This window comes from Macrobrachium rosenbergii, chromosome 21 (genome assembly GCF_040412425.1).
Source record: "Macrobrachium rosenbergii isolate ZJJX-2024 chromosome 21, ASM4041242v1, whole genome shotgun sequence".
Classification (NCBI taxonomy): Eukaryota; Metazoa; Arthropoda; class Malacostraca; order Decapoda; family Palaemonidae; genus Macrobrachium; species Macrobrachium rosenbergii.
The window spans coordinates 30445644-30460643 of NC_089761.1; the positions used below are offsets into that span (position 1 = coordinate 30445644).

A 15000-nucleotide genomic window follows, 5' to 3' on the forward strand; every position below is an offset into this window, starting at 1 on the left:
AAAAAAAAATCGTAAAATCATTAGATGAAAATTAACGTCCAGAGACGAAAATCCACTTAGCCCACAAATCATTTTCTGGAGATGGTTTTTTTTTCTCTCTCAAGTTCCCCCCCCCCAAAAAAAACCAATAATGAAAAATCTACAAAAATACATTAAAGGGATAATAAAAATGAACAGAGAACGAACGCAAGCATCGAAAGTGTCATCCGAATGAAAGATACAATCGCACTGATAATCTAATGAAGAAGACGATGAGGAAACAAAAGAGCATCGCGAAGCAAACAAAAACACTCGCTTGCTGAAATGACCTCTGGGAAGAGACTGCAGAGAGAGAGGAGAGAGAGAGAGAGAGAGAGAGAGAGAGAGAGAGAGAGAGAGAGAGAGAGAGAATGCCAGCTTGTCTTTCTCCTGCCACCCACCTCAAATGCCAAGGGTGAGGTAAGGTCTACTTGCGCTAATGTGTGTACTAGTTAAGATTTAAAGCACCGATTAGTTACGGAGGAAAACTGTACCTGTGTGGATGTGTGCATGTACGTGTATATTATTGTATATATACATATACACATTTTATACATAATGTTTATATGTATATATATAATTATAAATATATTACATTTATAATGTATATCTTCTTCGTTTTTTTAACGTGCTTTTATACCCATTTTTATATGGGGTAAGCACGGTGCCTTCTTTGAAGGACTTTGATTTGGATATATATATATACATATATATTTATATATATATATATATATATATATATATATATATATATATATATATATTTACACATATTATGTATATAAATTTACATATATATATATATATATATATATATATATATATATATATATATATATATATATATATATATATATAAATTCTATATACACGTATAACAATATGTGTATATATATATAAAAATATATACAGTATAAATGTAATATATTCATAATACTGTATATATGAATATAAACATTATATATAAAATATTTATATTCATAAATATATATATATATATACGTAATTTCATCTTTCTCACAAGCCAAACGACGTAATAGCCCAAACAGTCGATCAAAAAAAAAAAGTTGCCGAAAGTGAGAAACGTTCAGGCGAGGGAAAATAAACAAAAATTGCATTTACTATCTGAAATAACTTACGTGGTTCGACCAAAGGTCATGATCTCGCTAGGCTTGACGTGCAAGAAGCTGTCTGTCCAGGCAGGCTGCGTCATTACGAGAGAGAGAGAGAGAGAGAGAGAGAGAGAGAGAGAGAGAGAGAGAGAGAAGAGAGAGAAAATAAAACAGGAAAATCTCTGATTTTTTTCCACGCTCACTAAATATAGCAGAGAGAGAGAGAGAGTAGGAAAAGTAAATGGAAAAACCATTTATTTTTTTCCAGACTCACACTATATATATATATATATATATATATATATATATATATATATATATATATATAATATTATATATATATATATATATATATATAGAGAGAGAGAGAGAGAGAGAGAGAGAGAGAGAGAGAGAATACAAGGAAAATACAAGGAAAATACAACAGAAAAACCAATTAATTTTTCCCACATTCACTAAATATAGCACAAAGAGAGAGAGAAAGAGACAGAGAGAATATGGGAAAATAAAACTGGGAAATTACTGATTTTTTCCCAGACTCACTAAATATAGCAGAGAGAGAGAGAGAGAGAGAGAGAGAGAGAGACGTAAAACAGGAAAACCATTCATTTTTCCACTCTCTAAATATTGCCTATCATCCACCAAGAGACAGAGACGTCTATTGCTTAATCCGCTTCCATTTGTGGTCTAGCGCGTCCCTTCTCTCCCACGCACTTTTCTGGCTTTCTCCGGGCCTGGGCAAGGCAAAGGCATGTGGTTGCCCGTTCAAATGGCCTTGAGTTAATAAAACAAAATGAACATTTCAATCTTCTGAGAGTAGCATATGAGTTCACTCCGTTATTCCATCTGATATTTTTATATTTTATATCTATATATTTTATATGTTCCATTTTATATTTTATATCTCGGTTATTTCATTTTATATTTTTACATTTTTATCTTTCAATCGGGGGCCAGTTCGAATCCCACCGGTGACTAAGCACTTATTTACTCATAATCCCCCTTGGGTGTAAGTTATTCCAGAGGTATGATGGATTTGGTATTAAACGAAATTTCTGGCTTAATGTCGGTAAATACAAAAAATATATGACTGGGTATGACAAAAATTATATATATATATATATATATATATATATATATATATATATATATATATATATATATATATATATATATTATATATATATATATATATATATATATATATATATATATATATATATATTTATATTATATGGATATATGGAATATATATACATACATACATATTACATAATCCACATAAATCAGTGAAAGACCACATTTTAGAAAAATATAAGAAACAGGAATTCCTATCGCAATAGGTCTACCCAGTTCCTCTCCATTCCCAGTGAGGTATTGACAATACACGTCCATTTCCGAAACAGGAGTGAAGAGGAGCCTGGATTACCGGCTGCAATATAAACTCCGCTGTTTACATTTTGCTTCGTGTCCGTGGTCATCCAACTTGACTGTGTACAATACTACTGCTGTTTTGATTACTTTTTTCTTTTTCTTTTTATAAATATTAAATATACGAAAGTTACTAAGAGACCGTGTGATTCACTACCCGAGGTCGTCATTGCATACGGCCAAGACAGAGACCTGCTCACTCACCCATTTTTGAAGAATGTAATGGAAGTGTTATTATTATTGTTATTATTCAGAAGATGAACCCTATTCATGTGGAACAAGCCCACCAAAGGGGCCGCGACTTGAAATTCAAGCTTCTGAAGAGTACTATGGTGTTCATTAGGAAGTAAGAGAAGGTAGAGGGAAATACAGAAAAGTTCATTAAGGTGCGTCCACCTACAGTAAAACACGTCACAAACATGTCCTCAACTCAACGCACACACATCACAAACAGGTTGGGCACACGCCAACGACTCACTGGTAGTTGTAACCAGGGCTTCACATGATTATCCAGCTTTTGCCTTTAAGGTTTGTTCTCTACTTAATGTCGCTGACTTGTTTTCAACCTGTTTGAGATATGTATGCGATAAGTGGTCGATACTTGTTTATGACATGATTTACGGTAGAGTGGACGCACCCTAAAATAACAAATGAAAGGAAACGCTTGACTTACTTTTAAATAAAGTCCAGTATTTTGAAAGCATTGTAATCACGTCCCTCCCCAAATTTCCTAGTAAGTCGACTAAATATCATTATTATTACAACCAAAATCATTAAGGAAAGAAATATGGGACATGAAGAGTTGTATATTTATTTACTAGCGACGTTTTTGAATCCACCAGCGTCAGTTTTACCTATCATTAAAATATAACCTCTTCAAAGGTATACATAAGACCTCACTACACTGCTTTACAAGACCTTACTTTCGCCAACATCATAGAAAGCAAACCTCGCTTGGTTATACCCATCAAGGCAAAAAAAAAAATAAAAAATAATGAGCAATTTATTCACAACCCTGATACCTCCCGCCCTACCCCAAAGGAACCAGCCCATGCGATTTTCTGCTCTCAGCCGACGGAGAGTCCTGTGAAATACACAAGAATCCCTTGATAACCCAAGGGCCCAACGCATCAGGATGCTTGTAGTTATGTCGTAACTCGTCCCGTTCGGACTGACAGTCGGACTGTGGGAGTTGTTGGCCCCTGACTGCTTGTGAACCAGAAACACGTAGGCTTAACGACCAGAACCGGGTCGTTTATAATAAGGTTGATTGGCCATGACCGGCAGTTAACTACAGACTCTTAGTTAAAACCTTATTTCTCGAGACAATGGCTAAGGTGCTAAAGCCATTTCATTATGCACGGACTGCCGGGTGAATCCATCTGTGTATATGTATATGTGCATGTGTATGTGTATGCGTATGCGTATGTGTATATATGTATATATATAATATTCATGTAAATATATATGTATATATATATATATATATATATATATATATATATATATATATGTATATATATATATATATATATATATATATACTATATATATATATATATATATATATATATATATAATCTATAGTGACTGATATGACTGTAGAGAGAGGTATAATATAATATATGTATATATATATATATATATATATATATATATAGAGAGAGAGAGAGAGAGAGAGAGAGAGAGAGAGAGAGAGAGAGAGAGTGAGAGAGAACCTTATTCAAATTTGTAATGAAACAGATTAACAAAACTTAGCAGAATTTACAGATACGTTCTTTATGAATTCTTCACGTCTCGGTAATAATCACTGTCTAAATTCAAAGGTTGCATTTTTAATCCTTTCCTTATGAAGTCTTAAATGCTTAACGACACAGTACACATAATCATAACCTTGATATAAAATATGCAAAAATAATTATCGCCAATTCGAGACAAGCTAAAAAAAAAAAAAATATTGACCATTTAAAGAAAACAACTGTTTAGAGAAGCAACGAGGGTACAATGTTGAAACGCATCAGCATCCAGACTAGAGCTGAGACTCTGCCCTACCCAAGAGAGAGAGAGAGAGAGAGAAAGAGAGAGAGAGAGAGAGAGAGAGAGAGAGAGAGAGCATCATAAATAAGACGATAATCGTCTCAGATGATGCGCTATATGCAATTTGTTGTTCTAAGACCCCCATCTCTCTCTCTCTCTCTCTCTCTCTCTCTCTCTCTCTCTCTCTCTCTCTCCTGACGAAGGAGGAGGCGGAGGGGTACGTAGGGCGATCTCACGCTCAGACCGCCGCCACCATGTGATCACAGTCGACAGCCACCGCCACAACAGTTAAAAGGAAAATATGGCGCGTACGTGGTATATTGGCTGGATCTGCTAACCAAAAAATTTTTCTTGCGGTTCCATGCGCCCGCGATAAATTTTTCACATAATTACAGAGGATGTTGGGAACCCGGAAAAACCAAAAAAAAAAAAAAAAAAGAAAAAGAAAATAGGCAGTGATAAAAGTAAGAGAAACAAGGACCAGAGCTTCCGCCTTCAGGGATGGTGGTGGTAGCCAAAGGCTTCCTCTCCTCTGGGTTTCTGTTTATACTTCTGCTGATTCTAAATGTCTGCTTATCTACTAAGAAGTAGGTCTGCTTATGTGTTGTGCTATTAGACGTGTCTGGTTATCTCCTGTTCTACTGGATACGTCTGCTTATCTGCTATGCTGTGCTCGCTCTAAGTATGTCTTTTCAAACTCATGCCTGCTTATCTGCCCTTCCGCTGACGATAAAAGCCAGTTTTTTTTTTTGGGGGGGGGGCTTTCCCCTCATTCTGCTGATTATAAGTAACTGCTGACTCAAATTCACTTTTTCAGCTTTTCTCTCATTCTGCTGATTTTAAGCAACTGCTAACTCTAAACCAGTCTTTAGCTTTTCTCTCATCCTGCTGATTTTAAGCAGCTGCTGACTCTAAGCCAATTTTTCAGCTTTTCTCTCATTCTACTGGTCTTAAGCAACTGCTGACTCTAAACCAGTTTGTCAGCTTTTCTCTCATCCTGCTGATTTTACGCAAATGCTGACTCTAAACCAGTTTGTCAGCTTTTCTCTCATTCTTCTGATTTTAAGCAAATGCTGACTCTAAACCAGTTTGTCAGCTTTTCTCTCAATCTGCTGATTTTACGCAACTGCTGACTCTAAACCAGTTTGTCAGCTTTTCTCTCATTCTGCTGATTATAAGCGCGTTCATCATAGTGCTGATTCAAAGTATGTGCTTGTCTGTTACTCTCCTGATTCTAAGAGACTTTATCTGCTTACCTCACTTTCTTTTCCTACACATGAAAGTCTGCTTGTAAACACCACGCTCATAGTACGTCGTTTTTTTCGTTTCTATTACCAAAAGTTCAACGTCAACTCAGCTTCCTATTTCCAGGAGGCATTTAAAAAAAAAATTCCTCGTTCCCTTTTATTAAAGGACATTCACGAAATTTCCATTTTGTTTCAACTGCAGGTCCTGTCATTATTGGAGAAAGGCTTCAAGAAAAGATCCCTAGGTCTCGAAAATCGTGCGCACCTTGAAGTTCCAATTTTCTCAAATAAATTGAATATATATATATATATATATATATATATATATATATATATATATATATATATATATATATATGTATATGCAGTAGAAGCGTGCGCACAATGAATTCCAAACTTAGTATCAAATGCTTAAACTCTAAACATTACTCTCTCTCTCTCTCTCTCTCTCTCTCTCTCTCTCTCTCTCTCTCTGTGTGTGTGTGTGTGTGTGCGCTTATCGGTAACTGACACTTGTACTGTTTACCTGAATTCAAGGAGTAAATACTGTCAAAACCCCCTACTGGGAAAACACGGTATTAATAATTTAACTTTCCACCCCATTAAATTTTTGAAGTATGGAATGAGAATGTTAGAAATATTGTCATTCATTTTTATCATACAGCAACGGACAGAGTGTGTGCGTGTGTGTGTGAGAGAGAGAGAGAGAGAGAGAGAGAGAGAGAGAGAGAGAGAGAGAGAGAGGGGAAGGGGGAGGGAGGGAGGAAGGGGCTGTTAAAAGAACAAGAAGCCACGTTCAGTTAGTCTCAACAAAAGGAAGAAGCTTTCTCAACGGAAGCATTTTGGGGAAACCCACAATCATTCGGAATTGCGTTTGCAGTTCGGGATCGATAAGAAGGAAGATCTTTTATTTCCGTTAAGGATGTATTTATGGATCGTTTCGCGGCGACGGCAAAAAAAATGAAAAAAAAAAAGAGGAAAAAAGAGAGAGACGCGCAACAACAAAGGGATCGGCGAAATAATTGTTGCTGGCACTCAAAACGTTTGTATCTTAAGTCAGAAACAGAGGTTCCGGACACGTGCTATTATTGACAGGTAGAAGGACGTTATAAATATTGCGCATATAATTACTGCTTGTTTGTTAAAACACGTAGACTGACTTGCACATTTATTATACCAACAAGCATTATCGATTGAGCTGAGCTTTAAAAAAAAAAAGACATTCCATAATGTATGTCATGTAATTGGGATATATATATATATATATATATATATATATATATATATATATATATATATATATATATATAGAGAGAGAGAGAAGAGAGAGAGAGAGAGAGAGAGAGAGAGAGAGAGAGAGAGAGAGAGAGAGAGAGAGTGTGTGCATACAGAAGCAATATGTATGTCCCAGTTACTTCCATACCTTCTCAAATCTCTGTACAAGACCAAACCATCTCATTACTTGACTTTCATTCTAATATCATCGACAACGTTAACTTATAAACACATATAAGTCAACCATTTTAATGAGTCGACCACCCATGTTTACTATATTCCATATCCTTCCAAACAAGTGTAATTTCTGTTCACTGTCACCAGTCAACAATGGATAATCTTCAAACAACAACCATTCCACCTTCTATGCAAGATTACTTCTGTTGTCCGACAAACATTTCTATATATTCTCTGTCCTTCTGCTAACTCTTGTCATGATTTCATTCAACTTGTAATAGCAAGCCAGAAATCATTTTAAAATTGCACGCCAGATGTCACACTAGCTTCTCTAATAGCTATGTTTAGCGTAAACTCGCTCCCTCCCGTCTAAACATTTTTACACAAGATTCACTTCCTTTATTTAAGTATCCAGGCAGTCTTGTCAAACACAATAAACATGAAATGAATTGAAAATTTCCACTCCAGATGCACACATATACTTTCCCTTTGCTTTCAAAATACATCCGCAACTGTTTCAAAAGCAAGCACCTGACTCATGCATATTCCTCTTAAAGCACACGGACGCAAGCAAACTTTATATACTGAAAAATGCGTTATTTACGCTTCTATGACAAAAATTATTATTAGCCACATACGAAACGTCACCCGATTTAGCTTTTTAGGTTCTTTTAATATTTTTTATACGTCGTTTAAAAGTACCAGAAATTTCTGATTCATTATTCAATTTTTCTGAGTATACTGTGAACGATAACCTACTCAGTAGTTAGTCTACCTGAGCTCGGTAACCAATAGATTCTACTCTTCAACATTTAATTACTGATATTGGCAGAGGAGTATCTTAATTTCGTCTGGGAATATGAGACTATTTTTTATAAGTACAGTACAGTACAATATATGTGTATATATATTATATATATAATAATATATGTATAATATAATATATATATATATATATATATATACATATATATAATTATATGTATATATATACATATATATATTATATATATATATATATATATATATATATATATATATATACTGTATATATAATATATATATGTATATATATACTGTATATATATATATATATATATAATGTATATATACAGTATATATACTGTATGCATATATATATATATATATATATATATATATTATATATATAGATATCTACATATATATATGTATACTTATGTGTATAAATATATAAGTACATTTTTTTCATACGTATGTACATTACCCGGACGTTCCTTCTCTACTCGTTCTTTAAAAAAAAAAAAAAAAGAAAATGGGAAGCCCAAAGATATGCGGAAAAAATTGCTGAGAAAAAAAATATAATATATATGTAAAAAAAAAAAGAGAAAAAAAGAGAGAGAGAGAAGAGGTGGAGGATACGTGACATCCTATCGCTTGATTCATTTCTGCTCCACATTTTTGGTGAAAAGGGAGCCCTCGGCTCATCCTAGGAAATCTCTATGAAAACTCATTTTCCACCATCAAAGCGGAACAATCGTCCGCAATTTCTCGCCCCTAATAGAAAACGGGCAAATCCCCTACGCTCAGGTTGCCCTGAATGAAAACCTTCTCCCTCCCTCCCTATCTCCTCCCTTCCTCCCTATTTCCCTCCTTCTACCTACGGACCTACCTACCTTCTCTCTCTTTCCACTCTCCTAGGGACCACCTTCCAATCTCCCTAACTCCCTACTTCCAGCCCCTCCCTCCCTCCCCCGCCCCTCCCTCCAGTCCCCCTATCTCCCTACCAGGCAAACCCGTATCGTTGGCAAGAATACACCTTATCACTCCCACCCAGATGGTAAGACAGCACAATACACATTATGATGACTTTGGGATTAACTTCTAACCATGAAACAGAACGACCATGAAGTGAAAGGCTGGAGGAGGAGGAGGAGGAGGAGGAGAAGAAGAAGAAGAAGAAGGAGAAGGGGAGGAGGAGGAGGGGGAGGATGAGAGAGTCTCTGCTTATATACAGTATTATACGCTATGCCCTTGTCGGAGGATGAAAGGAAATGTATATTAGTATTTGTGTGGGTTTGAGCGACGCCTGAGAGTCTTTAGAAAATATTAGGAGATGGGTTTCATAAGTTGTTGTGGTATATATATATATATATATATATATATATATATATATATATATATATATATATATATATACTGTAATACATTTATCCTGTATATATATATATATATATATATATATATATATATATAGAGAGAGAGAGAGAGAGAGAGAGAGAGAGAGAGAGAGAGAGAGAGAGAGAGAGAGAGAGAGAGAGAGAGAGAGCACTATTAATATGAATTATCGACTCTATCAGTTCGACTGTTCATGTCACCCCTAGCGTACAGCTCTTCAGTTGGATTAACAAATTATTAATCTCTGAGGAATCACCTGAATGTTTATCTGTTTTCGTCAGTAATAAATCATAAGTGTGAAAACGCAAAGCAAAGCAGAGGTTTTAGGAATACTTGAAGTCACGCTGCCCTCAAAGATGCTATGCCCTACACTAAGAATTCAGATAAGCACTTATTTATATAATTCTTACAAAAAACAATTCATATAAACACGATTCAGATCAAACACACACACTCATCAACACATGTATATAATTCATACATACACATACGTATATGTAATTCATATGAACACATATGAATATAATTCACTTATGTGGTCAAACATGCGAACACGATGTTGTAAAAATAACATAATATGAGAGATAATATATGACATATAACGTAGTATGAGAGATATTATATGACATATCATATGCCATAAAATGTCATATAATATGAGAGATATGCTATTTAGTATTTCTCCTATCGTACTGCCTGTGGTTGTAAAAATAACATAATATGAGAGATACTACATGACATATAATGTAATACGAGAGATCTTATATGACATACAATATGCCATAAAATGTTATATAAAATGAGAGATATGCTATTCAGTATTTCTCACATCGTACTGCCTGTGACGGATACATTTGTACAGCGACATTTTCTACAGAAACAACCGACAAAAATCAGTTCGTCAGACACTGCTGATAAAGCACAAGCATACATTAAAGAAAAGTGAGAGAGAGAGAGAGAGAGAGAGAGAGAGAGAGAGAGAGAGAGAGAGAGAGAGAGAGAGAGAGAGAGAGAGAGAATATTCAACAGCAGACAATACGGGTAAAAGTAATATCTTTGCTGCAGAGTAATCAACCAGCGATTATAGCAATATTATATGCTATATACATTAAATATTATACAGGGTTAATTCAGCAATTATATACATCCGAAAAAAAGTTAAATCAATTCTAAAAAAAAACACTTTCCAGCAATTTTTTCATCAAGCCACATCATCTCATTCTTCCACAAACACTTCTAGCGTAAGTGTTTCTGGAATATGTATGTATATGTATGTATGTATGTATGTATGTATGTATGTACATGCATGAATACCTGCTCTGCCGTGAAGGGGATGATCCGCTGCACCTGCTAAAAGAGAGAGAGAGAGAGAGAGAGAGAGAGAGAGAGAGAGAGAGAGAGAGAGAGAGAGAGAGAGAGAAGCGGCTTTTTGGCCGTGATGACGATATCCTTCAGCCGTCAAGTGGGAGGAGGAGGGGAGGAGGAGGAGGAGGAGGAGGAGGAGGAGGGAGGGGAGGAGGAGGAGGGGGAGACAAGGCGGGGGCGCCTGATTAAAACAAACCTCTAAAGCAGGATCAGGGAAGCTTATGGCCGTCTCAGCTAAGAGGATGGAAAGAAAGGAGGGCCAAGTAGAGAGAGAGAGAGAGAGAGAGAGAGAGAGAGAGAGAGAGAGAGAGAGAGAGTCGGTAAGTCTCTTGCAGACATTTCAAGCCGTCTTTGAAGGTACGATGTGGAAGGAGATGGAAAAGAGAGAGACAAAAAAAAGAGAGAGGGAGATAAAACTGTAAATATAAACAAGCTCCGTTGCGAAAATCATGAAGCTGAAGGCGACGATATGGGCGTGGCACTGATCTCAATGCATTCCATTGTCTTCAAAGGCACTATATAGCAGTACCCTTTTACCCTATCGCATAATTACGTCTCTCCCTAATTTTCTTTCCAAAGGGCAGATTTGCTTACAATCTGATTTCATCTTTTCAGGCTCTCTCTCTCTCTCTCTCTCTCTCTCTCTGAATTAATATTAATAAATAAATAAATAAAACTCTTCTGTTTGTTCCATCCTACCAACAGTAACGAAAATAGCTGGAGACTACATTGACATAAGCGCCAAGGCGTCATTTTTCCTATGCGATGTAATAAGTTGCTTTACTAGTTTCGGTTCTCATCGAAAAATAGATACCAGTTACTGAAATGACTTATTATTATTTTAGAATAGGGCGGGTTAAAATTTGAGCAAATTCTGCAGGACAGGTCATGAAAAACTTTGTAAAAATATTGCAGAATACGCCAGGCAAAAATCTGTAGAAATTCCCCAGAATAGGTCAGGTAGAAATTTACAGAAATTCTGCAGAATAGGTCAGGAAAAAATCTGTAGAAATTCTGCAAAATATGTCAGGCGGAAATCTGTAGAAATTCAGCAGAATATGTCAGGTAAAAATTTGTAAAGTTCTGCAGAACAGACCCGGTAAAAATCTGTATAAATTCTGCAAAATTGGTCAGGTAAAATTCTGTAAAAATTCTGAAGAATAGGTAAGGTAAAATTCTGGATAAATTCTGTAGAATAGGTCAGGTAAAGACTTTTAGAAATTCTGCAGAATAAGTCAGGCAAAAAATCAGTAGATATTCATCAGTATAGGTCAGGTAAAAATGTGCAGAAATTCTGTAAAACAGGTCAGGTAAGAATCTGTGGCAATTCGGCAACTCAATGTAGACTGCTGATGTAAGCTTACTGACATGGCGTTGAAAATTATTTTTCTGCCTCAGGGTAGTTTTTTTTTTTTTTTTAAGCTCTTCCAGCAAATTCTTGACCTTTCTGGCCTGTGTCACGAGAATTTTGTGTTCACGCTGTATAATAATAATAATAATAATAATAATAATAATAATAATAATAATAATAATAATAATAATAATAATAATAATAATAATAATAATAACCCGTATGAGATATCATACCTGAATGTTGTCCAATCAACATTTCGAAATATAGCCGTGAATTCTATGATTTAACTCCTGTTCATAAAACATATCTATGGCGCTTGCAGTAGCCCTAGCTACTACGGTCGGTTTTCTGTAAAATTCCATTGACTGTAATTTCAGACAGATAGACCGTAACTCGACCACTGACTGTCTGGCAGTTTACCAAAAAATGGCGACACACAATTAGGCCGAGGTCACATAAGCAGTCCAACAATTGGACTTCAAACTCATGAATACACAGACGATGTCAAACGGCTGAAACATTTCTTCTGACTCTTGGTTGGTACAAAAGAAGGTACAGAAATGCTATCCAGTACCTGTCTCTTGGTGCAAATGTTTATAAAAAGATTCTACCTTCAGTTGCTGGTGTTATTAGATGAAGTTGGCCTTGTGCCAGCGAAGGGTCTTACCCCTTGAGCAGCAAGTGACGCGATGAACTGTGCAAAGAGCAACTGCTGCAGGAGAGCAGCAGAATTCCTCCTCCTCCTCCTCCTCCTCCTGTATTATCTAGCGTTAAATTACACGAACCATTCGAGAAAGGAATAGTCGCTCTCTCTCTTTCTCTCTCACTTTCCCTGTTGCTCCCTACCCTGCCACCTCAGACCATCTTTCTACCGGAAATAATCTGATCAAAATAAAAAAAAAAAAGTTTAAATTCGCCGCAGAAATGTAGATTTCCAAAAGACCAAGAGGAGGAGGGGGAGGGGGGGGGGGAGAGGAAGCAGTAGCAGGAGAAAGTTGCCAACTAGTTCAAACTTCCTTCTTCAAGGACGGTTTCCAATCATTCAAATGTAATCGAAAGAGAAGAAGAGTTTGTTCAGGAGGAACATTACCGATCTCCCATAATTCTTGCGCGAGCCAAATTTAACGCGCAACCACATAAGACTTTCCAGTGAAGAGTAGGCTAACCAACTACCCCACCTTCGAGTAATACCCTGATATTGAAAATACAGCTTAAATGAGCATGGTAAATCATTTCCCCCGTTAAGAAAACAATCTACAATTTTTTTTCAGGTAAATAATCTGGCTTATAAACCGTATCTTATGATAACAACATAATTTCTATCCCATTTCCTCGTCACCCCCCCAAAAACAAAGGGCCCCTCCACCACCACCAAAACCTCCCCCCACCCACCCCACCCCAGAAAAACAAGAGGAGGAAAAAAAAAATCCCACAGACAATAACTTCGTCGAGGGGAGAGGGAAAAAACCGAACTGTTTGTAATATATGGAAAGCCATCAACGGACATCAATGAGGGGAGACGAGACTTGTACTTGAAGGAAAATGGGATCATCCGGGGATTTGCTCACTGGGCTGCTAAATTGCAATCGACACTGAGTCCTCCAGAGGGGAGTTGAGAGAGAGAGAGAGCGAGAGAGAGAGAGAGAGAGAGAGAGAGAGAGAGAGAGAGAGGTAGCAGGAGTATGGAATAGGGAATATCAAGTCGAGGGGAGCGGCGCGCGAGGGGAAAAGGCTGCCGTCGAGGGGAGGGAATGCAATGGAAGGGAAGGGAAGGAAGGAGACTTGGAAGAGGAAAGGGGGGGGGGGGAAAGAAAAGGAGGGGATGGGAGGAATTAGAAGGGGACTTATCTCAAGCTTGGTGGGAGATTGTGGCTTTCCTCCCCCTGGGGGATTTTGATAGGGGGATGAGATGAGGGCGCACGAGAATTGATGCTCGCCGCCGATCTAATGGTGTTCAACTCTCGCATCGGTTCGCTGTCGTCGTGTGCTGGCGTTGTGCGATAGTGTATCTCCACGTACCAGACATGTATAGATGTATATGTATATATACAGTATATATATATATTTATATATATACATATATATAATATACATTATTAATATATATATATATATATATATATATATATATATATATATATATATATATATACATATATATATATTTGTATGTATATGCATACAATACTTGCACAAAACTGCCTCCACACATGAGTGCAGTAAGCTCACAAACATACTTCTAATAACTGTTTATATTACCTGTTTAAATATGTTCAATTAAGTGGTACAATTACGCTTAAAACACCCGCACGTAAGTGCAATGGCACATAATACCAAAAACATATATAAAAAAAAATTACCGTTGACAGTTATTATACGCAGATTGTAACCTGCATAGCTTCATGCAGACGCATGTTGACAGACGAATATAAAAAGTAAACAGACAAGACCAGGGCATCCTACTCACTACCCAACAAAGCAAAACCTTAAAAAAAAAAAAAACCTCGGGTTAACCTAAATGTGTCTCAGAAGTATTTTTACGACCCTGAGTCAACCCCCGCCCCATCCTCCCCCTCCTCCTCCTCCTCCCGCGGACAGACTCACTAACGCCTTTGTTTTCTTTTCATCTCCTCCACAGGCGTTTCGGGACGAAGTGTTCGGGGTGCCTGCAGGGCATCTCGCCCCAGGACCTAGTGAGGAAGGCCCGCGACCGCGTCTTCCACCTCAAGTGTTTCACCTGCTGCGTCTGCCGGAAGCAGCTCTCCACCGGGGAGGAGCTCTACGTCCTCGAGGAGAACAAATTCATATGTAAACAGGATTACATGAA

At 36.8% G+C, this 15000-nt stretch overlaps 1 protein-coding gene across 4 annotated transcripts in view; it reads left to right on the forward strand.

Moving 5' to 3' along the window:
* Positions 1-15000, forward strand: part of LOC136849845 (LIM/homeobox protein Lhx1-like) — a 325756-nt gene that overhangs the window by 257303 nt on the left and 53453 nt on the right. For all 4 annotated transcript variants that reach the window (XM_067123306.1, XM_067123307.1, XM_067123308.1 and 1 more), the window contains exon 2: positions 14812-15000. This exon is cut by the window's right edge and continues 17 nt beyond it. In XM_067123306.1, coding sequence (XP_066979407.1) covers positions 14812-15000 — 189 coding nt within the window. The remainder of the gene's footprint in view (positions 1-14811) is intronic.